This window comes from Pogoniulus pusillus, chromosome Z (assembly GCF_015220805.1).
Source record: "Pogoniulus pusillus isolate bPogPus1 chromosome Z, bPogPus1.pri, whole genome shotgun sequence".
Classification (NCBI taxonomy): Eukaryota; Metazoa; Chordata; class Aves; order Piciformes; family Lybiidae; genus Pogoniulus; species Pogoniulus pusillus.
In genome coordinates this window covers 69,323,514-69,347,865 of record NC_087309.1, presented here as the reverse complement: position 1 = coordinate 69,347,865, position 24,352 = coordinate 69,323,514, and the positions used below count along the sequence as shown (strand labels likewise).

General features: G+C 40.9%; 1 protein-coding gene across 1 annotated transcript in view; it reads right to left on the bottom strand.

Moving 5' to 3' along the window:
- TRPM3 (transient receptor potential cation channel subfamily M member 3) overlaps positions 1 to 24,352 on the bottom strand; it is a 350,032-nt gene that overhangs the window by 149,061 nt on the left and 176,619 nt on the right. Inside the window, exons 5-6 of the mRNA XM_064140553.1 lie at positions 22,686 to 22,810; positions 13,047 to 13,218 (exon numbers count right to left, since the gene is read on the bottom strand). Coding sequence (XP_063996623.1) covers positions 13,047 to 13,218; positions 22,686 to 22,810 — 297 coding nt within the window. The remainder of the gene's footprint in view (positions 1 to 13,046; positions 13,219 to 22,685; positions 22,811 to 24,352) is intronic.

The following is a 24,352-nucleotide window of genomic DNA, read 5'->3' as shown; positions in this document are numbered from 1 at the left end:
GATTTTATTTTTTCACTTGTCTCCTGCCATAGGCTCATTGAACCTAATTTCTAACTTCCTTTTTTCATGCCTCCCAAATGCATTTTCAAGTTACTATTATAAATTTAAGTTTGTTCATCATCACAGTTCATTTGTCCCAACCTGTTCTCCTTTCTATCCTGCCTCATTTCGCTACTTTAGTTTTCATTTTCTCATTGTTCCTTATGTATGAGTCTAAATCTACCTATCTGCTATCCTATCATATGTGACACTAGCAGATAAATGTGTGGAACTGATACCTGGAAGGTATCTTCATTTGATAATGGACTGTAATGAAAACCTTTTGAAAGGACATCTAGGACGGTAGTAATAAAAAGCTTCTTTTGATTACAACACCTGCCTTTGGAAAAGGACAAATCTTAGAGTAGGGAAAGCCTGTGTAAGACTAAACCCTGTGATTTGTGAGCCTCATAGGCCAGTAACCACTTGTTTGATTACTTTTCACAGGACGAAAATATATCCTTCAAAGCTGGCACCTCAGGTTCAAGACTTGCACACCGAGTTCATCATGGATTTCATCAAAACTTACCCATCTGTCCATCCTCTTTCTTAGGCCACTATCACTGGACCTAACTGATTTTGCTCTTCATGGAGCTCGTCAGCTGTAGGTAACAGTGTGAGAGACCGAAGAGAAACTACAATTTCAGTAATTTTCACATTCTGCCCAATCTCTCTTGGTACTTTCCCTGGTTCCTTTTGGTGATGAGCACCACCACACTGCAGCCAGCACTTTAGAAAGTTACCACAGTGTTTTGCACACTTGTAAGTATCATGCACACTTATCATGTTGGACACTGTATCATCTCAGAAAAATGATCCCTTCTTCCTCACCTATTCTAGAAAACTACAACATGTGAGGCACAGAACTGCAGAAATTTTCCCATAAAGGATTCACTCTAAAACAATCTGTTTCTAAGTATGATGGGTTTGTTCTGATTTTTAAAATGAATTCAATGAATCTTACATTACAAAGATGACATGACCTACGTTCCTTTGCTCATATATCAATCATATGAAAACATGTATGTTTTCAACAAACGTATCTGCTGAAAGTCAAGTCCAGGAGAGAATTTTACGGATCCACTGGCACTCAGTCACTTAGGTATTTATCTGTGCTTCAGTAACTCTTTTTCACCTGCATATGCTTCCTCATCTGATGAATCCACTAACATGTTATTTTTGATGAAATAGGCCCAGGTTGTTGGCCTCTGACAAAACCTGAAAGGAAACAAGCTTCAAACAGTCTGAGATCTGCACAGAATTCACAAGAGTCAAACTTGCAGCAAGGCTTTCTTTCTTAGGAAGAAGTCTGTTACCTACATACTACCAGCTGTGTAGTTATGAAATGCATCTACAGATGCACAGAATATGAAGGGAAAATCTGAAACAAATGAGAATTCCAATGTACTTGATGATGGTGCAATGGTCAGAAAAGATGTCAGTGATGACAGTTGAACGTCCCTTTGCCTTCCCAGCCCCTTTCATATATGCTCAGGCATAGGATGACAAAGGGAAGTCCACGGGTCACATGAACAGATACTGTTGACATATTAGCTTGTCCAAATTCCCTTCTCTACCCAATCAAATCACCCAAACATTTCCATTAGTTTCTCTCTCAAAGGTAACTTTTTCTGATAGGCTTACCAAAACTCAGCTACATTCTCTATAAAGAATAAAGATTAAATACAAGGACAAAAGTTATGAAGCCTGTGGTCTGTCTGTTTCCAAATAGGACACTGTAGAGGTAGAGCAAATGTTTGCCACCAAACATGTTTAAAATAAGAACAGTGAAATGCAGATTGATAAAGAATTGTAAAATTTCACAGGAATTGAGAGCTCTAGAGTCTCTAGGAAAGAGGAAAAGGCACTGGGCCTTTCATGAAACTGCAGTAGAGTATACATTTGATTTTCTATCATTTTAATGAAGAATGGAGGATAACGTAGACAACCCTTAACATGCTGTTGTTGCAGCTGAAGAGTGGGAGATTATTATAAACTGTTGATGCTCACTACACACATCTGTTGTGGCATCTTCAACATAAATGGACATGTAGCTCCGACATAAAAGTGCACCTTGTTCTTCAAAGCCTTGCGACACAGTCTGCCTGTTCCAGAACAGCCTGGTGCACTCAGATTAATTCCTTCTAATCTCTAACCCACAGTTGGCTTTGAAGAAGCAATAATTCTGTCCATTTTCTGGATCTGTAGACTTCAAAATGGTAGATGTGTGTGCACACTAAAGGAGTTTTTAAAAGATGCAAAGTAAACCATACTCGAAACATCCTGATTCTCTGAAGGTGTCTACTTGCAATTAAACATGCAGTGCCTTTATGTCTTCTGGCTTAACATTCTGCTTTCAAGTATGTCTTTGGTTACATGTTCTCCTTTTTATATTATCTTTGGCACTTATGGAAAAAGAACTGTTTAAAATTTAAAAAAAAAAAAAAAAAAAGAGTTGTTTTTCTGCATGTTCCTGAAGGAGATGGTAGTAGATAATTTTAGGGTGAGTAAAGAGTTCTCTTAGTGAAAAACATTTCTTCCCTCCCTTGACAGCAAAGGCTTCACTCCTGCTGTCCAGGTGATATTTTAAATCCTTGTTCCGTTCATTCGTGACGATATAAAAGTGCTTTTTAGAAGTGCTCACCACTACTCTTTCTGTCTCTGAGTTTATGTCTCATAATGGCAGAAATCTAAGCAGTCCAAGTGGAGAAGCAAATTAACCTCTTTAAAACCATTAGAGTGACCATTAGCTCTTTATACGTTTTAATCCATGATGGTAGCTATTGACATCAATTTGAATGCCACTGCCTCACTGCTGGTTGTATTTCACCTACTTTCAAAGGAAATTCTAAGGAGGTAAAAATCTCTGTCAGCTATTTAGAGAACAGAAAATTCTAGCAGCATTCTGACCAGGATACATAGCTTTTGGTAGATGAAGGTTTTGATGTAAGAAATAAGTCTGGATTCAAAAGGAAAATGGCATTAGCACATTGGTGAATGTGAATTCATTCACATGGTGAATGGTGAATCCATTTTCAAGGCATTTCTCAGATTTGTAAATATCAAACAAGACCTTACTCTGTCCTTTAAACTTCTGCTAAGAGCACATTACTTCTTCCTAACACATGCCAGACACCAATTTTTAAATTTTTTCCACTGAGACACGTTTGTTGATACATGCAAGACAAAGAAAATGATTGCATGTTTCCCAAAACAGTTAAGCATACACAAGAATATTCTGTAAGTGCATGTTATGCTATGCTATGCTATGCTATGAGTCACATACAGATCCTGATTCTACTGACACAATGTCCTTTTACAATAAAACATACAATATTCCTAACTAACTGACAACCTCTCTAATTCAAATCAAAAGCTTTTATGTAGGTCATGTGCAATCATCTTATGCATATAAATAACCTGCATCCTTGTCCTTCTCCACTGCTTCAGTATGATTATTCACGTGAAGGAAAGCAGGCATTCATGGTGCAAGTGCTTGGCAATTATCACACACACAGTATCACACAGTATCATCAGGGTTGGAAGAGACCTCACAGATCATCAAGTCCAACCCTTTACCACAGAGCTCAAGGTTAGACCATGGCACCAAGTGCCACGTCCAACCTTGCCTTGAACAGCCCCAGGGACGGCGACTCCACCACCTCCCCGGGCAGCCCATTCCAGTGTCCAATGACTCTCTCAGTGAAGAACTTTCTCCTCACCTCCAGCCTAAATTTCCCCTGGTGCAGCCTGAGGCTGTGTCCTCTTGTTCTGGTGCTGGCCACCTGAGAGAAGAGAGCAACCTCCTCCTGGCCACAACCACCCCTCAGGTAGCTGTAGGCAGCAATAAGGTCACCCCTGAGCCTCCTCTTCTCCAGGCTAAACAATCCCAGCTCTCTCAGCCTCTCCTCGTAGGGCTGTGCTCAAGGCCTCTCCCCAGCCTCGTTGCCCTTCTCTGGACACGCTCAAGCATCTCAATGTCCCTTCTAAACTGGGGGGCCCAGAACTGAACGCAGTACTCAAGGTGTGGTCTAACCAGTGCAGAGTACAGGGGCAGAATGACCTCCCTGCTCCTGCTGACCACACCATTCCTGATGCAGGCCAGGATGCCACTGGCTCTCTTGGCTACCTGGGCACACTGCTGGCTCAAGCTCGTCAAGGACTTGAGAATATTTGCAAAATTTGGGTGCAACGAATGGCATGTCAACTTATTGGAGTGACCTCATCTTGAAATGATCAGCTGTCCTCAGATCAGACCTATTAGCTAGGTTGCTACACTGGCAATTGTTCTAACCTAGCCATTTGAGAAGCAGCAGGAACAAGTATTTTATGACTTTTAACTTGCAAAACACTTCTTGTAATGAGATTTCTTTTATGCTTCTGGTTGCAGGCAAAAACTGATGCACCTACTGTGTTACTCAATAATGCTCTGCAGAAGTGGTAACGATGCACATCTTAGCAAATGACCAGGACATTTAAGCACACTTCACAGAAATGTTTTGGTAGTGATTAGGCCTGTCATGATTGGAGAATTCACAATAGGTCGTCTCTAGTATTTAGACAGTTCACAACTTTCCTTTTTCTGGTGATAAATTAAGGTCTCTGTATTGGACATTAGTATGTTCCTAGGGTGAGGAGAAAAAAAAAACAAAAACACAAAACCAGACTAGATATTGGCAATAGTCCACTTTGAAAGGAGATTCAGATTGGGGACCTTGGGAGGTTTGTTCCACCCTTACAGGAATATATGATATTAAATGATTTCTAATCCAATGTTGACAGTTTTCTGGTGAAAACTGTTCTATCTCTTCTATTTGAACTGCATAATCTTATGTGCCTTTTCTAAGTGAAACAATCCTATGATAGCATCCTCCTAAGCTGCCTAGAGATACCAAACCAAAACAAAAGCATCCTATTTTAAAAACATTCATCCCAGTTTGCACCACCACATTGATTTCCACTATTTAAAGATATTTCCCTGGGGTGAACAATACTTTAAATCCCATAAGTGGAAGAATATTCTCAGTCTAGATATAACAGTTATTAACAAATAATTCAAGAAACTCAAGACATTTCTATCTACCAATCTACTCTGCTCAGTAAACCCCTACCTGCAGTGCTGAGTCCAGCTCTGGAGCCCTCAGCACAGCAGAGACATGAACCTTTTGGTGTGTGGCTAGGGGAGACCACAATAATAATGGGAGGCCCAGAGGTCATCTACTGTAACAACGGGCTGAGAAAGTTGAGGTTGTTCAGCCTGGAGAACAGAAGGCTCCAGAGAGACCTTCTTGCAGCCATTCAGTACATAAAAAGGCAGATCAGAAAGCTGGGACCAGACTTTTGAGCAAGGCCTGTCATGACAGGACAAGGGGCGATGGGTTTAAATGAAAAGAGGGAGATTCATAATATCATAGAATCACCCAGGTTGAAAGGCACCTCTAAAGGTCATCTAGCCCAACCCCCTCTGCAGTCAGCAGGGACATCCTCAACTAGATCAGGCTGCCCAGAGCCCTGTTGAGCCTCACCTTGAGTATCTTCAGGGATGCGGCCCCAACCACCTCTCTGGGCAACCTGTTCCAGTGCTCAATCACCTTCATAGTAAATAAATTTTTCCTAACATCCAATCTAAGTCTACTCTTCTCTAGTTTCAAAACATTCTCCCTCATCCTATCACTACAGGCCTTCATAAACACTCCCTCTCCAGCCGTATTGCAGTGCCTTAAGGCACTGCAAAGTTGCTATTAGGTCTCCCTGGAGCCTTCTCTTCTCCATACAGAACAACTCCACCTTCCTCAGCCTGTCTTTGCAGCAGAGGTGCTCCAACTTCCTGATCATTCTCATGTCCTTCCTCTGGACCCGCTCCATCAGCTTCATGTCCTTCCTGTATTGAGGGCTTCAGACCTGAAAGCAGTACTCCAGCTGAGGTCTCACCAGAGCAAAGTGGCAGAATCACCTCTCTGGATTTGCTTGCTACACTTCCTTTGATGCAGCCCAGGATGTGAATTGCCTTCTGGGCTCAAGCTCACACTGCCTGCTCGTATCCAACTTCTAGTCCCTCATCACCCCAAGTTCTTTTCCACAGGGCTGCTTCCCATCACCTCATCCTCCAGTCTGTATTGATAGTGCAGAACCCTACACCTGCTCTCGTTGAAGCTCATGAAGTTCACCTGAGCCCACCTCTCTCCAGCTTGTCGAAGTCCCTCTGGATGACATCCTGTCCCTATGACATATTGACAACACTCAGCTTGGTGTCACTTGCAAACTTGCTGATGGTGCACTTGATTTTGCTGTTGATATCATTGATAAAAATAACAAATGGTACAGGTCCCAGTATGGACCGCTAAGGGACTTGTCACTGCTCTCCATCTGGACTTTGAGACATTAGCCACTATCTTCTGGGTGTGACCACTCAGCCAACTCCTTATCTACTGAACAGCCCACCCATCAAACACATATCTGTTCATCTTGGCAAGTAGGATGTTGCGGGAGACTGTGTCAAATGAAATGCAGAGATTCAGACTAGAGAGAAGAGAGAAACATTTTACACTGAGTATGGTGATACACTGGCCCAGGCTGTCCAGAGAGGATGTCCCATCCCTGGAAATGTTCCAGATTGGGTTGTTTGCAGTTCTGAGCAACCTGCTCTAGTTGAAGGTATCCATACTGACTAAAGGGGGCTTGGGCTAGATAACCTTTAAAGGTCTCTTCCAATCTAAAGCACTCTTCTACTCTTCTATTTCAAGCAGTTTCTTTTGAAACATTTATTTGCACCATTGTGACCCACTGGAAAGGAGGTTTAAGTATAAAATATTTAGAAAAAATCACCTGCAAAGGGAGTGAAAAAGGTCTACAATCTGCAGAAGACTTTCTACGCACTGGGGGAGGAGGAAATGTATTGATGATTGAAATGATTGAAAAATCTGGGGAAAATTGCAATTTTCCCATGTTCACTCTTGGGAAAGAATTGTAACAAGATAAATATCTTGACTGTTCAGAATAGAACTTTTGTTCTAACCAGATAACTAGATTTGGTGTCATAGACCTGGGGTTACACTGGATGTCAACCTGAATGTGATATAAAAGCACACTCTAAGTGCTATGGTGAAAGAGTGTGTCAAGCATGAGTACTCTACTCTGTTCATCCCTGGTGAGGCTGGATCTGCAATACTGGATTCAGGTTTGGGCTTTCCACTTCAAGAAGGATGAGGAGGCAAAATCTGCTAAGGTATATGTTGGTCTAGAAGGCTATGGAATAATCAAATACCTACCTACAACTCAAGCCTCAAGCTGCAACTGGGTAGGTTTAGGAAAATATTTTCACAGAAGGATGGTCAGGCTTTGGGATGGGCTGCCCAAGGAGGTGGTTGAATCACCAACACTGGATGTATTTAAAAGTCGTTTGGCTGTGGTACTTGAGGATACGGTTTAAGGGTGAACTTTGTAGAGTAGGGGTAACTGTTGGATTTGATGATCCTGAAGGCCTTTTCCAACTGGAATGTTTTTGTGATTCTGAGATCTGCAGGAGTGTTAAAAAGGTGTTAATCACTCTTCTTGTTAGGACTAGGCTCTGTAGGGAAGAATGACCACAAATAGCATTTGGGGGTGCTCCAGATCAGACACTGGTGGCAGGGCAGGGAAGGATTCCAAATATTTTGTTGGAGCCCATATAGATGGTTGAGTATTGCTATCAGTACTGACAATAGCCCACTTTGAGACTCAGTTTCAGCCCATACGAAACCTATCATTCGACAAATAGCTGTGAATCCTCTTGCGTTCAAGGCAGTAAGACAGAATTTAGTATTACAAGCAGTTCCAGATGCAGGGATTCAGAAATCAGTAAACTGGCAGCCTGATATGCTGCAGATTCCCGTATGCCAAGAAACAGTATAAGCATAGCATCATAGCTGGAAACAAGCTGCAGTTGACTTACTGGTCTCTGAAAAATCACACCTTTTGGCCTGAGACATTCTATTGCTTTTCAAATCTCTGTACAACTGTCTTGAAAACTTTCTGCTCATTAATGCACTATTTTTGGAACAGGACAAACTAAAATAGTTTTAATTCTGCATGTCAATGTAAATTTTTTTTAATATGAATTTTTATATTCAACACTGTACAAACAAACCCTATGGCAGAGATGTTCACAAAGACTATTTTTACTCCTTTCCAGAGTATATCTTAAGGTGATCTCCCTGCCTTTAAATTCCTGCAAAAAGTCAAGGAGGCAAATATTTGTATGAACAGAAACCCAGGAATATTTCTGATCAGATCATCTTTGATATTTCCTTTTGATCTTGAGACAATTCTATAAAAGTTCTGTTCTGAATCTGCAAACTCAGATGCAGACTGTACCCTCTGCTTGCCTGGAAAGCATTCTTTAATTCCTAAATATTTGTTGCGGGGAAAATAAGAGCTCTCATAGTGGTAAAAGATAAAAACTAGAGTGGAAACTGAGCATTCAAAGAAATATTTTCTTTAGCATATAAAAGTCAGGCTGGCTTAAAGATGATAATAAAATCTGCTTTTTCAGCACAGGGACAGGCTGAGAAATGAGAAGCTACCAACTGTTTATCTGTTCTGTTTTCTAGCCCTCTGCTCTTTTTTTTGATGGTTAACTGAAAACAAACAAAAGTTTGATGCTGTCAGTGTTTATTCTCACTCAACATACTCACTACTGAAAAATGTTAAGTAAGGACATACATTAGAAAAGCAACTAAGCTACTGAAGGGCCTTGAACACAAGCCTCATGAGGAACAGCTGAGAGAACTAGGATTGTTTAGTCCTCAGAAGAGCAGGCTGAAGTGAGACCTTGCTGCCCTGTGCAGCTACCTTACAGGAAGCTGGAGAGAGGTGCGGGTTGATCCTTCTCACATGGAACAAGAGACTGGATGAGAGGAAATGGACTCAAGTTCACAGAATCACAGAATGTTTGCGGTTGGAAGTGACATTGAAAGATCATCCAGTCCAACCCCCCTGCCAGAGCTGGATCACCTATACCAGCTCACGCTGGAAGGCAACCAGGCAGGCCTTGAGTATTTCCAGAGAGGGAGACTCTACAACCCACACACTGGGCAGACTGTTCCAATGTTCTGTCATCTGTTCCAATGTTCTGTCATCCTCCCAGTGAAAAAAAATGTACCCATTGCTCCTTGTCCTATCATTGGGCATCACTGAGAAGACCCTGGCTCCATTCTCTTGGCACTCACCCTTTACACATTTATAACCATTAATAAGGTCACCCCTCAATCTCCTCCTCTGCAAACCAAAGAGACACAGCACCCTCAGTCTCTCCTCATAAGGAAGATGTTCCACTCCCTTAATCACCTTTGTGGCTCAAAGCTGGACTCTCTCATGTGGTTCCCCGTCCTTCTTGAATTGTGAGGGTCAGAACTGGCCACAGTATTCCAGATGTGGCCTCACCACAGCAGAATAGAGGGGTAGGAGACCTCTTATTTACCACCCTTCTAATACAGCCCAAAATGGCACTGGCTTTCTTGGCCACCAGAGCACATTGCTGGCTTATGGTCAACCTTCCATCTGTGAGGCTCCCTAGGTCCTTTTCCCCTTCATTGCTCTCCAACAGGTCAGTCCCCAATTTATACTGGTCCATGGGATTGTTCTTTCTTGTCCTTGTTGAACTTCATTCACTTTCCCCCTGCCCAACTCTCCACCTTGTCTAAGTCTCACGGAATGGCAGCACAGCCTTCTGGTGTGTCAGCCACTCCACCCTGTTTTGTGTCATCAGCAAACTCCTTGACAGTGCAGTCTGTGCCCTCACCCAGGTTGTTGATGAATATATTGAACAGTACTGGTCCCAGGGAGGTTCAGGTTGTATTAAAGGAAAAATTTCCTCACAGAAAGGGTTACCAGGCAATGGAACTGGATGTCGAGGAAGGTGGTGGAGTCATCATTCTGGAAGATTTAAAAGACTCATGGATGTGATCTTAGGGATGTGGTGGCTTAGCAGTAGTGGTAGGATTGTGAGCTCTGGGCCAGCAGTTTATGAACTCAAAAGTCTCTTTCAACATCAACAGTTCTATCATTCTATGATTCTACATGCATGCCTGCATGTACTCCTGTTCAGATGAAGATAGTACAGGAGTGCTCCTGTACATACAGGACTGAGAATCTCTACTGCTCTGCTGAAAATGAGGGGAGAGAAAGGCATTGGAAAGAGGATGCCTGTTTGGCAGATCCAGTAGGGCAGATGGTCTTTCTCTCATCCATATGGTCACCTTTCTATTAACTACAGGCTGGGCAGGACCCAGGCACCTTATTTTAAAAGAAAGGGAAACAACATGGCAGAATCATTCTAGATGACATGGGACCACGATGTACAAATCTTACAAGCAGCCTTTCTTCTTAACTGTTCTCTTGACACTTCTATGTTGACAAGTGTGGTGAGACACAAGTTGTTTTACATTTTGTAATAGAGAGAGATTTGGGAGAGAGAAGTTAAATGACAGACAGATTGTACAGAGATAGGCAAAAGGAAACACACTCCTGGGATGAGGGCTGGGCTGCAGAGAAAAATCAGAGAGGGGAAATCCTTGATTTTTCATAAGTGTTTGAAGAGGTCACGCAAGCATTTGACTTGAAATGCCAAAAGTTGGATGTTCATCCATCGATCATTTTTCAAGAGAAAAACCTTCCATTCAAATTTGAATTAAGTTAAATCTCTCTAAAGAGATTTATTTTTTAACATAAAGATTTCCCCATCACACTGTCATGTGTTAACTGCAAAAGCTCACATTTTTTATTATACATCCCTCTGAAAAAAAAAACCCAAAAAGCAAACCAACAAAAAAACCCAACCCCCCCCCCAGAAAAACCCAACAAAACCCCCTCCCCCAAAACATTTATTGCACAGTTTTCTGAAGTTTAATTAAAACATATGTGCTAATTTTCAATGTGGATTTTATTTCTTGTCAGCCTATGTGCTAGTTTGAAGCAAGCTAGAATGTTTTGGTGAGAAGAACTAGATCATAGGCTGTGAAAGGAAAACAGTGGTGATGTCTACTTCACTCACAGTCTTGCTGAAGAAGAAACGAAAACATTAGATAACACTCTCGCCATTTTCACGCTCTGCCTTGGGCTGCTGACTGAGCAACATCTCCCTAACCTAACCTTCCATTTGGCCTAACCCACCTTTGCTTCATAACCTGTTGGCTGAACCTCTATTCTTCCTTAGGATTGGGGTAAGGTTGAGAGAGGCAGGGGGAAGGTGCAGGGGTGGTTGAGAGCCCCTCCTGGGGACTCAGGTTTCTCGGAGGGGAGTTGTGTTTCTGTGTTACCTTTTACCTTGTACATTTCTGTCTATAACTGTATATACTGTAAATATCTGCTTGTACATTGTGCTAGCTGTAAATAAATAGCTTCATTTATATTCCCAGAGCCAGCTGAGACTAGTCTGGGTGTTTCTAAAATGTGGGGAAGTGAGGAACACCCAAACCATCACAGCCTAGGATCAGATCATACTATCTCCGGCTGCTAAGGAAACAGATATTTGTGCACACTTACACAGTGATCTCTGAGAAAAGCAATATGTGCTCTGAGGTTGCAAAAACAACAGACTTGTAGCGTGACTAGTTCACGTAGCGGTGTTGAAAGGTGTAAGCACTGTTGTAGTTCAAGCACAGATTTTACTCGTCATACAGAAAGTGTTATCAAGCACGACCAACATGCTAGTTTATCTTTACCCCATTGGGCTGGCCTGCAATTCATTACCATCTGATGTCTGAGCGTTTACATGTGTTTCCTGGTCTAATTTAGTTTTAGGAACAGTGACAAAACTTGTCACTATTCCTGGCTTCAATATTGAATGTTTGCAGAGACTTAGAAGCAGAGAGGCTGTGCATATGATCACTTTTGAGAAATGAGTGCTGCTTCTCTTCCTAGAGATATCTGATGGAGGTACAGCACGGATGGTTGTTTGTTCCTGCCTGGCTAAGGCCCTAAGAAAGAGTTCCTCCCTATGTACACCTAAGGTTCAATTTCCAGAGCTTATTATTTTTCCTTCTATAGTATGGAGTTTCTAAAAGCTAAACTATTGTAAACAAAAGTGGAAAAAAATCCCAAAATATATATTAAAAAAAATCCACATTTGAATTAAGCACTTGTACACTACAGAAATAATACTACTAATACTTAGATATCCTCTTTTATTTTATCCAAGCAGAAGCAATTACACAGATGACTTTTTGTTTTTCACTCAGTGTAGGAAAACGATAAATGACTAGAAAAGATTTAAAAAATAAAATAGAAAATATAAGAGAAAAACTGGGGCTTCAGTCTGCTCATGAGATGGAATGATATGGAATCATGATTGCAAAAGATGAGGTGAAAGGACCATTTAACTTCATATTCTGCCTCTGGCAGTGGCTCATGACAGCTGCCTAGGAAAAGCTAATAAATCTAATGCAAACGTATAGTAACACTCCTCTGAGATATGATCTCTGCCTCTAGCTATGACTGGCTTTGGGACTGTTTGAGTTGTCCAGACACTATCCAGAGCTGTCCATCTCACCACTCAGAGGAGACTGAAGTGTATAGAATCACAGAATCATTTTGGTGTAGAAACACATATGCCTAGATACATATATGTATCTCAGTCACCTGTCTTCCAAATCTCTCCAAGTCTTTATCATAAAAAGCTCTCCCTTATTTTTCGTAACTCTTTTCTCTGCTTTTATTAATTCCACAGTATTCTTTACAAAATGAATGGGATGAGAACTGCACATAGCTTTAAAGAGATGAGGGTACCAAAGATCTTCAGGCTGAACCTGAAGTTTGAAACTTACCAGAAACAAATTCAGCTATTTGTGCTGTGCTCTTAGAGTACTCTAAAATCAAATTTTATCACAATTATTCACCATTATTTGCTTTTTTTCAACCTCATGTATAATTTTAGACAGCAGAACTACTTCCCAAAATAGGCAGAGTATACTGCCTATAATGTCTTTGATGCAACTGCAGCTACAAAATAACACAAGCAAAACGTTACTCACTTGTATTTATCTTCTGAAGTGAAATGTGCTTTTCCAGCTGTCTACGAAGTTTCACTTCTGCTCCATATTTACCAGTAGTGCCGTTGTCAGCCAAAATAAAATGAGAATGCATACTGTTGAGCACTGTCAATTTACTCATGGGATTGGACATTGTCTGGTACGGTCGAACCACCTGCATTTTAGAGACAGAAGTAAAAAGAAAAAGTTCTAAGCAGACAAGAACCTCTGAACTAAATTGGTTTTATGATGGCAGCTGACATAATGATACAGAAGAAAATAAAATCACAGTTTTTTTAAGTCTTGCACTCAAGCACTGCTGTCTTCTGTGCATAAAGTACAAAACAACTGTAGCATTTTAGTGTGGTCACCTCTCATAACGATGACCTTCTAGACAGAGACGCTGCTCAAAGAGTTATCCATGGTAATCTGTTTCAATAGCATCAGTGACCACTGTTTCAGAGTTAAGCTCAGCTAATGGTTTGTCCTCCAAATGTCTGTGTGATACACACTTGTATGCCCTGTCTGTTGTTGTGCTGGTACAAGGCTAATTGGAATACTTTAATGAGAGAAATTAGATCATTGGTTGTGCAAAGAAAATAACAATGGTGTCTGTATCATTCATTGGTGTGCTGAGTGGGATTAAAAAGTCAAAACATAGACCATGTAATCTCATTTTTGTTCTGGGACATTGCCCTGTTCCTTTCTTTGTCTGGTCTGGTCTGTGTTCGATCTAATTGCTTCTTTTTTAACCCTGATCTGCTTCAGTATCTTGCCTCTTCAATATCTTCAAAGTATTCATTAATGACCTGGATGAGGGCATGGAGAGCACTGTCAGTAAGTTTGCTGATAACACCAAGCTGGATGGAGTGGCTGACACACTGGAGAGTTGTGTTGCCACTCAGAGAGACTTAGAGAAGCTGGAGAGTTGGGCAGAGAGAAATTTAACGAAGTTAAACAGGGGCCAGTGTAGACTTGTGCACCTGGGAAAGAACAATGTATCAGCATAGGTTGGAGACTGACCTGCTGGAGAGCAGTGAAGAGGAGAAGGACTTGGGAGTCCTGGTGGATGGAAGTATGGCCATGAGCCAGCAGTGTGTTCTTGTGGCCAGGAAGGCTAATGCCATTCTGGGCTGTATTAGAAGGGCTGCGGTTAGCAGGTCGAGAGAGGTTCTCCTTTCCCTCTACCCTGCCCTTTCCAGTTCTGCCTCCCCTCCGCCCCCGCCACATTCGAGAAGAACAGAGAGCTGCTTGAGAGAGCCCAGGGCAGAGCCACAAAGATGATTAAGGGAATGGAACATCTCTGTTATGAGGAGACTGAGGGAGCTGGGGCTCTTTAGAAGAGGTGACTGTGGGGTGACGTCAGCAATGTTTATAAATATGTAAAGGGTGAGTGCCAGCAGGATGGAGCCAGGCTCTTATCAGTGATGCCCAGTGACAGGACAAAGGGCAGTGGGTAGAAGCTGAAGCACAGGAAGATTCATTTAAAAATGAGGAGAAATCTTTTCTCTGTGAGGGTGACAGAACACTGGAACAGGCTGCCCAGGGGTGTTGTGGAGTCCTCCTCTTTGGAGATATTCAAGAATTGTCTGGTTGTGTTCCAGTGTGATCTGCTCTAGGTGATCCTGCTCTGGCAGAGGGCTTGGACAGACAATCTATTGAGGTCTCTTCCAGCCTCTGACATTCTATGATTCTCTAAATTTGGCAATTAAGCTGTCCTTTGTTTATGTGTATTCACCTGAGATAGAAGGGAGGAGGAAACAGAGAGGGGGGTAACTTTGAGCCCTTCTGGGCAGTTTGCTTTGTCCAGGAGGGAAACTGGATTTCTGTATTATTTCTTACGTGTATATAATTGTAAATACTTGTATATATTGTGTATATATGCTTGTGAATTTTCCTGTGCTGTAAATATAGCCTCATCTTACATGCAAACTGTCTGAGTCTGGGTAATTTCGAATAGTGGGAGGGATAGTTCCCTAACCCATTACAACTGTTATGTTTCAATAGCATTCCCATAAATCCTCACCTAGATTAAAATCTTTGATGCTTCTTTCAGAGACCCCACCTAAAATGTGCACCCACTGTTCTGGCTCTTTCAGAGTAACCCAGTGGTTTTTGTGCAGATTCATCATTACAGGCGAGTTCTGCTCTTGGAAAGGTGCATATATGTTATTACATTGTCCCATTCTTATCATCATACAAAGGCAGTTGCCTGAGTTCACAACAGCTTTAGAGTTTCCATTGAGTGGAGAGTTTCCTATGCTTCCTTTGATTTGTTTTCATCAGGAGAAACTCTTCTGCAGGCAGAGTAAATTGTTGCAGAGCTATCCCACATGTAGGCTCCAGACAGACCAAGCAATAGCATCTGACTACATTTGGTTGTAGGCTACTTTGGTGAATTTCCAGTGGTGTAATGAAGACTGCATTGATGTGCTATAAGAGCAAGGGATTCTGGCTCACCATTCAAAGAAATTCAAGAGAAGTACTGTTCTCTGCATTCTTTACATAAGTCTTGCCTTTCTAGAAAGACAAAACTGAAAATTGGGAAAAGGAAAGTCTACCTGAAGAAATGCTGAAGTGCCTTGTTACAAAACTCAGCTGGGGTATACTTAATCTTCAGGGAATTTTCTTCACAGCTCTTGACACCACTCATTTTGCAAATTGAACGAAATCTTGTGCTTTTTAATGCACAAAGTGTACACTCTAGTTTTGACAAAAATGCTTCCAGACAGAAATAGATTATGTTGTGAATTTCTTCCTAAGCTTCTCTGCCTTTTTGTTCTTCTAAAGAGCTCTCCAACTGAGACATAATTATTTATAAATAATGTGTCAGTAATGCTTTGGCCAGAGATCTCTCTCTGCCAAGTTTCACTTGCAAATGATTGTGGCACTTGAATCAGCTCTTGGGTGGCAAGGGAAATCCATAGATTTCTGTTTCTGTTATAAATTGCCAGATAGAGGTTGTTCTTTAAGGTGTTCATCCTGCAAAAGGCAGGAGTGAGAACAGGTGACAGTATCAGCTCAGGTTTATTTTATACTGGGTTTTTTTTTTTTTTTTTTTTTTTTTTTTTTTTGATGCCTCATTCATAAACATTGATTCTACAGGCACAAATACCAGCACACTGCTGGAATATGTTCATTAACTAGCTGCTACAGACACAAAAACCATGCACCCTATGCCACACTCAGGAAGAAAAAGAAGGTTCTTTCTCACTAAGAAATCCTAAGAACCAAATAAAACCAAACTAAAACAGTTACAGGTATTTTAAACGGATTCCTGCCCCAAATCTCAAGATATAGGCAGAACAGACCATTAAGATCTGAAAGGAGAACGACTTGAGTTGCCTGTTCATTGTACGGCTACAGGCTGCCATACATACAGTTCTACTGACAGATGGTGGTTTCTCCCTGACAGCCACAGCTCAGCTCTCTGGCAGTGACAGCTTGATGTGCAGCTCTAATGAGCTGCAGCACCAAAGGCTCCATACACTGACTTAGTATTGCTGCTGCAGGGTGGATTAGAAGTCTGCTTTGGTTTATTGTCTACTACTTAGCTATAAGGTTAATCTTACTATTAATTTGTTTTATACTTGTGAAAATGAGAGTACAATTATTTTCAGTTTAACTATTCACAGCATGAGCAGCTCACAGCTGAAATACTTAGGAAAAAAAAATACCCAAAACATGTTCAAAACCCGCACTGTTAGACTCTTTTTCTGATTAAGGGATAAGCAAAATCTTCAAAAAGGCGAGAAAATCAACTAGGCTTTGAGACTGTTTCCTTGAGGTGAATTGCCTTTCCACAACACTCAGCAGATTCTCAGTTTCTCACTCTTGTAGTTTCCACTCCTTTGTTCTTTTCAATCTCTTGCATTTTACAGGCAAGTTAAAAGGCTGGGAAATCTTTGACTTTAATGTCTTCTTAACCTCCCTCTGCACTAAGTGGGAAAAATATCCCCTGGCATCTTCCTCTGCAGAGTTGAAAAGAAGCATTTCTGCCTAAGACAAACCCTGCAAGTATCATCTTGTGACAATATCACATCAGCCATGCTGTGAAGCAGCGCTCAGGATGCTTGACGAGAGCATTCCATAGGTAAGGAGTTGGACTAATCCAAGGAGTTGCCTTTGCTCCCCGAGGTGGCACAAGGCTGAATTAAAAGACCCTCCCCCGACTGGCATGTGACACTTGAGAAAGGGACAGCATTTGAAAAACAGCTGAAGGCAACCCAGCATAGACGATGAGCATGCATCTGTCATGTGATACAGCACAGGAATCTTAAGTCCAGGTGAAGGCCACAAATCTACAAGTCTGCAGTCTTTAGAGCAGTGGTGGAAAAAGGAAGAGATGCAGGCTTTACTTCTCAAAAAGTGGGAGATGATGTTCAAACGAAGCCTTCTCTGTAAGTCTCATAGTTCTGGGGCACACCCTGGAATAGAGTACTTCTTAGTTTAATTTAGAAGGTCCTGGAAGCATTATGGTCCAAATTCTCTGAATATGTCATAAAAGCATCAATCCCCAGCTTTGCCCCAGGCATTCTTTGCACCTTACACTTTGCAGTGAGAGAGCTGAATCTCTTTTCCTTTAAAGCAATTACATCATGAACTGGTCTACACATGGTTAATTGCAAGGTTTTGTTTTTTTTGTGTTTTTTTTTACCTAGCAATTCTGCTTTTTTCTCAAAGAAATAATATCTTTCTGGAAGTACAACAGCAAAATAGCTATCAAAACCAAGTGAAAATTGGCACCGACATATCCAACAACAATAAAACTGTCTGAACTTTGTAGTTTTTAATCACTGTTTTGAATACTGATTAAAATAGTAATCTTCCTGACAGTGTGAAAATTAAGTAGTATGAGAGACAGAAGGAAGAAATCTTATGATATAAACTAATGTTGCTAAGTGTAGCCCACCTTGACAGTCTGATGCATGTGTTGTGTGGTACACACCTACCAGAACAGGCAGTATGAACACCAGTCTTTCTGATAAGACTCACCAGAATGTGTTTTAAAGACTGTATTGAGCCCTGGCTACATACCTACCAATGTGGATTGTTTTTCACATACATGAATGAGGAGGAGACATTAATTTTAACATGAAGCTATCTGCTTATAAACAGGTCTAAATGGCAGGCTTATATTTTGAGTTGTGCATTCTGCCACATGACATTTTACAAGATGACCACTACTGCTTCCTTTTCACTGACTAAACCTTTAAAATAAACAACTGATACTTCACTTCTTCCAAAATTTCTGCTGAGCTTCATTTTTTTGCCATAAGCTAGTTGCTGAGTGTAACTGAAAGATCAATGAAGTAATATAAGCAGAGAAACACACAATAATCCATATCTGTGAGAGAAAGCAAATAAAACCAAAGAAATTTGGAGAGACTTCAGGAATTTACAGTACATCAACCTGCAGGACCCACGTATTAAAGGATTTTTGCAACAAGCATGAAAAATCATGTCTCATGGATTTTGTAGTAAATTAGAACAGCAGCACAGAAACTCAATTTTAGGTTCAATTAATTCAAAGAGAAAAAATTGGTGTTTTTTTCCCCAAAAAACTTTGCTTACTAAAAATTGCATTCTATTTAAATTAGTAGTTACTGTGATAATTTAATGCAGTCTTTTTTCCTACAATACAGAATTGATGGAAAAACCCAAAAAAACTCTCCAAGTTGAGATAAGTTAAGGTAACAGTTTAATAAAAAAGAGATAACATAATGCACGATTACCTTAAAAGGCAGAGCAGAAAACAACAGAAAGTCAGAAAGCTAAAATTCCAAGCCAATGAGCTGTTCCCCCATCTCTCCCGCTGCTATCTCAGTGGAAGACAGCCAACACTCAAAAAAAACCAGAACCCAAAAGCAGCAACTGAAACAGGATCCTCCCATGTTGCAATCTGAATTTGAAGCTACAAAATACTTTGCTCCAGCCAGCACTTTAATTTTGAAGCTGGCATGAGACAGTATGGTATGAATAGCAGTAGATTAAAATTCAACCTATGACAATTATATACTCCAGCATCTTAATTATCAATGAAATATCACAGTACTCTGGAAACATACTTTCCACTGAGATGCACAATAAAATCATATTTTGATTTAAGTTTCGAATACTCTCCTCTTTGCAGTTCAATGAAACTTATCTACATTATTTCACTGAGCAAAAGCATAAAATCTGTGCTCTCTTTGTAATCCAGGCACTGTTCCTACTGAAGTGACTTGGAATTAAATCCACATTAAGACTGAACAGACTCTGAAAGAAAAGATGTGCAATGCTATGAAGAACACTCTTTCAATGGGAAGAATGGGTCTGTACGTGGGGAGAGACCAGCTTATAATCCAAGTTTTTTTTACAAGGCCGAGCAAACCACCTTACCTTCTCAATTTATTGGAAAATTGGAAATAAGACAGCTACCCTTCCTTTGAGTGCTTCACTCTTAAATTAGAGTCTAAGTGCATTAGGAGGGGCTCTGCTTTCTGTTAATTGTTTTTACAGTACTGGAGTAAGACAAGTTCCTTTAGAGATCTTTAACCACTGCAACACAATAAATAGCAATCAACAGTAATACTCTCTTTAAGTCGCCCACGTCTCTTTATGGCACTGAGGAAAGCCCCTGGGATTCCCAAAAGCTGGCTTAGTTGGATGGATTAATAAATGCCATAAAGCTCCTTAGCTATGGTTTGAGGATCCATGCAGGCCAAGCAAAGGCTGGAGCACTAGCAGAGGCAGAGCTCTGGTGCAGACGTGTAACTTGACATGAGGCACAGGGAGGCGACATGCACCAGGGCAGGTGGAATGGCAGTAAATACATACCTTCCACCTCGGATTCCATGACTAAGACAACTTTCTGTGTCGATCTGATGCTGAAAGGGTATGTTTTGACAGCTCTTCATTTCTGATTGTAATGTAACTTGACACAGCGCATATAGGCATAAAGCTGCATTGATGCTGGAGTTCAACAGGCCTTTTATTATTGGTTTACTTTGTTTCCCCTTACATAATTCTTTGTGGCCTTTGTTTCTTGACTAATGATGATTCATTTTACATGCTTATGGTGCTATTTATGTTTCCTTTTCTTGGTTCATTTCACAGCATTCACCGCTAAAAAGCCAGTCAATACAGTACACTTTGGTTTTGAAAATGCTTTCAAAAAGCTTCCTTGCCAAATGCCTTTAAAGAAACTGCACACATTGGATAATAGGGAATGTTCATTGCTGGATTAGTAACAGGGAAAAATAAAGGGAAGGGAGGGAAAACAGTAGGAAGAAAAAGTTAATTTTTGCAAAGATTGGATGTTACCAGGGAGATTTAGTGACATAAGAAGTGCACCTCAAATGGGCTACGTTCTCTTCAACACAACTGTAAACACTTCAGGGTTATGAGGAGTATGAAAATCTTACAGATATTTCAGTGGACAACTAAGAGTTTAAACAAGTCTTTGCAATAACAACAAGTTGAAATTCAGTATCAGTAAGGATAAAGTAGTATCATTACACAGGCATTGCAGATAGGTAAAACCAGAAGTGCTTTAGCACTGCATCATGCTGCTGATCATTTTATGAACATATTAGAGGCCAGCAGGTTCAAAGGAAAAGTTTCAATTTTGTCAATCACAGATACATTTCAGAAATTGCAGCTGCATTAATGGAAGGCTTTACCCAAATTTGTTTTCTCTACTACAGTATCACAGTATCACAGTATCACCAAGGTTGGAAGAGACCTCACAGATCATCAAGTCCAACCCTTTACCACAGAGCTCAAGGCTAGACCATAGCACCAAGTGCCACGTCCAATCTTGCCTTGAACAGCTCCAGGGATGGCGACTCCACCACCTCCCCAGGCAGCCCATTCCAGTGTCCAATGACTCTCTCAGTGAAGAACTTTCTCCTCACCTCCAGCCTAAATCTCCCCTGGCGCAGCCTGAGGCTGTGTCCTCTCGTTCTGGTGCTGGCCACCTGAGAGAAGAGAGCAACCTCCTCCTGGCCACAACCACCCCTCAGGTAGTTGTAGACAGCAATAAGGTCACCCCTGAGCCTCCTCTTCTCCAGGCTAAACAATCCCAGCTCCCTCAGCCTCTCCTCGTAGGGCTTCTGCTCGAGGCCTGATTTTTAAACTACTGACTCTTTCAGTTGGAAGATCACACTAAGTGTTGAGCTTTAGATTTGCCAGAAGTTTTTTTTGTTTGTTTTTATTTTGTTTTGTTTTTTTTAAAGTTAACATACCGATTGTTTTTCTTTAAGTTGGAAGGATGTTTAGAGGAAATGACCTGTTAAACAAATCAAAAATCAGGAAGGGTTGTTCCAGCTGGATGGAATAGCTGAGTAACCAACTTCTTTTTTTAGGTCTTTCTGTAGAAAATGGCTCCAAACCCTCTTTAATAGGTGGTGGCTAGCTGAGAAGAGAGGTATGTGGATTGCCAACAGGTGCAAATATCTAATGGAGGAATAACAGTGTCCAAAAATTTGTGACTAATTTGATGTCCTTTCTTGCCTTCATTCTTCTAGCAAAACTTCCAGAATTCCATGCACAGTCAGTAAAGACTACTCATTTGAAATGGTACATGAAATTTCTTCAACAAAAGAAACTTTGTCTCTGTGATTAGCTATTTCTGCTAGTTACTCTTCAAACTGCATCTCAGAAATGCTCATGAGTGACTCAGAATTACTACTGTAGAGTTCCATTCTGGTTGTTTGTATATAGTGGTAACCCTACTATAGAAATGCTGGTGGTACAGTACAAAATCCCATGTTAATCTAATTTTCCATAATGGGTATACTTTAACAGAAAATTGCAATGAATTCCAACTGGATCAATTTATTCCCACTCACTGTAATTCCTTCTGACCTGACCAATAATTAAATCTTCTTCCCCTCCTAAACTTGCATATAGAGCATACATAGAAGAATGGTTTAGGGACTGAAGACCCTACCGCTTCTCCACTCAAATTCAGCCACTGGCTCTCAGGCACAGTGTTTGGGAATGAACCAGAGGTGAGGGGAAAAAAGGACCTCAGAAAAGCTTGAGTACCATATAACCAGTACTGGTAAACTATTAGTGTATTTCAGATTGGAGGGTTAACCCTTCTTAGTGACACTCTAAGTTTAAGAGAGAAGGATAATGTGAAAGAGTACAAGAATCACACAGCTCTTCAGAAGGTAGCTGGAGGAGTGACTCTTTTGAGATGTAATCTAATATTATGATACATTCATAAGACTCTTCGCAACTGCAGCCATAACAATATATAAACAGGATTACATTATATTGGCGATGGTCTGCAAGTCTGAAATTCACCAATGCATCATAGTACTGATTTAAAACAACTCAGACTTAAGCTTTGCAATCAATGTTTTCTTAGGCACTTCTCAGGGTTCATAGTTTTCTAAGGATGAAAGCTTACTGTATTCTCAAGAATGGCATTTAACAACATTTCTTTATAATGTATTTTTAAACAACATACAGTGCAGAATTTTTTATTGTTGCCATGTCAGAACTGCTATCAGTCATAATGGAAAAGCTATGTATCTTCTGATTTTTTGCTGCAGACTTTGATTCTGCAGGGAATCAATAAATGAGAGATGGAGAACAAAATAAAGTAACTGGAAGGTTTATATATATTGGAGGAGACCTACAACTTACATCTTTGCCAATCAGGTCTTCTTGATTTTCCACAATACCCCAGGGAGCTATACCAATGGTGCAGATCTTCCCTCGAGATTTTGAGGCATGATCTTTCAGTGCATCTCCAACATGCCGAATGACCCCTGGGAAAGAAACAGCATAAAATAAAAAGTGATCATTATGTCTTATTTGTTCACTATCATATGGGTTTAGTGCAGAATTCATTTTTAGGGAATATCTATATTTACAGTTAAATAAATCTACAGATGTATACTCACTGATTATTATTACAGTAATGCTTTAACTCCATGTCATTTAATCTGAAAATATGAAATAGAGTAGCAAGGAAAAAACTATACAGCTCTAGAAATAAGAACAGAAATGTTGACAGCTGACTATAGCTTGCGCCTGTGCTCCCAAGCATATGTTCTTGCAAGCATTGGTATCTTTCCCAAGCACAGAAAGAAGCACAGGAATCAACCTTCCCCTCCCAGTCTCGCTAAACACACAGCTCCACACAAGTGTTCCATTCTGTCTGAATAAAGCACGGAAATGTGAAAGCATCATTACACTCCTCAGTGGTGAGCTATTCCATCATTCTTCCCAAGCAAACTCATACACCTGAGTACAAGAAAAAACCCTATGGATCAGGAAGAAAACAGAAAGTGGTACAGAGAGAATGAGTGTTCCCCAATTCTCTTCCACATGCTCTTCATATTGTTTCTTGAGTGCTTTAGCCCAGCATTGTCCATGTTAAAGTGGATCTCTGCGAAGAGGACAAGTGCCATTCCTCCTTCCTCTTCATAAAATATTTTTCCCTATGTACCAATAACTACTTTTGCAATGTGGCTGCAGTGACTTGTGGATTTTCTGCAGATGTTACCTGTTACTTAGATTCTGTCTTTGTTTCTTGTTTGGATTCCATAATTTCAAGGCGACTGGGTTGGAATTAAAGCAGTCACATACTAGATGTGATTTTAGTTGTCTATTTTCTGAACTCTAGCTGAACCACGTAAGAACCCGTCCCCACCTTGACCATCTAACAAAGCCTCCAAATTCTAGAAAAGAACAAAAAAAACCCTTGTACCTGCAATTAGCTACAAATTAAGGTATCATACAGCAACCCAAAAGATTCAAAGCACAAAATCTGCCCAGAACATGAGAAAACATCTAACATTCAGAGTAACTGATTTTTGGTGTACCTTCAGTATTCAGAACAACTTAGAATCATAGAATCATAGAATCAACCAGGTTGGAAGAGACCTCCAAGATCAGCCAGTCCAACCTAGCACCCAGCCCTATCCAGCCAACTAGACCATGGCACCAAGTGCCTCATCCAGGTTTTGCTTGAACACCTCCAGGGATGGTGCCTCCACGACCTCCCTGGGCAGCCCATTCCAATGGCAAATCACTCTCTCTGGCAAAAATTTCCTCCTAACATCCAGCCTATACCTCCCCTGGCACAACTTGAGACTGTGTCCCCTTGTTCTGCAGCTGGTTGCCTGGGAAAAGAGACCAACCCCCACCTGGCTACAGCCTCCCTTCAGGTAGTTGTAGACAGCAATGAGGTCACCCCTGAGCCTCATCTTCTCCAGGCTAAACAACCCCAGCTCCCTCAGCCTCTCCTCATATGGTTTGTGTTCCAGGCCCCACACCAGCTTCAGACATTTAAGAGTCAAAGTTAC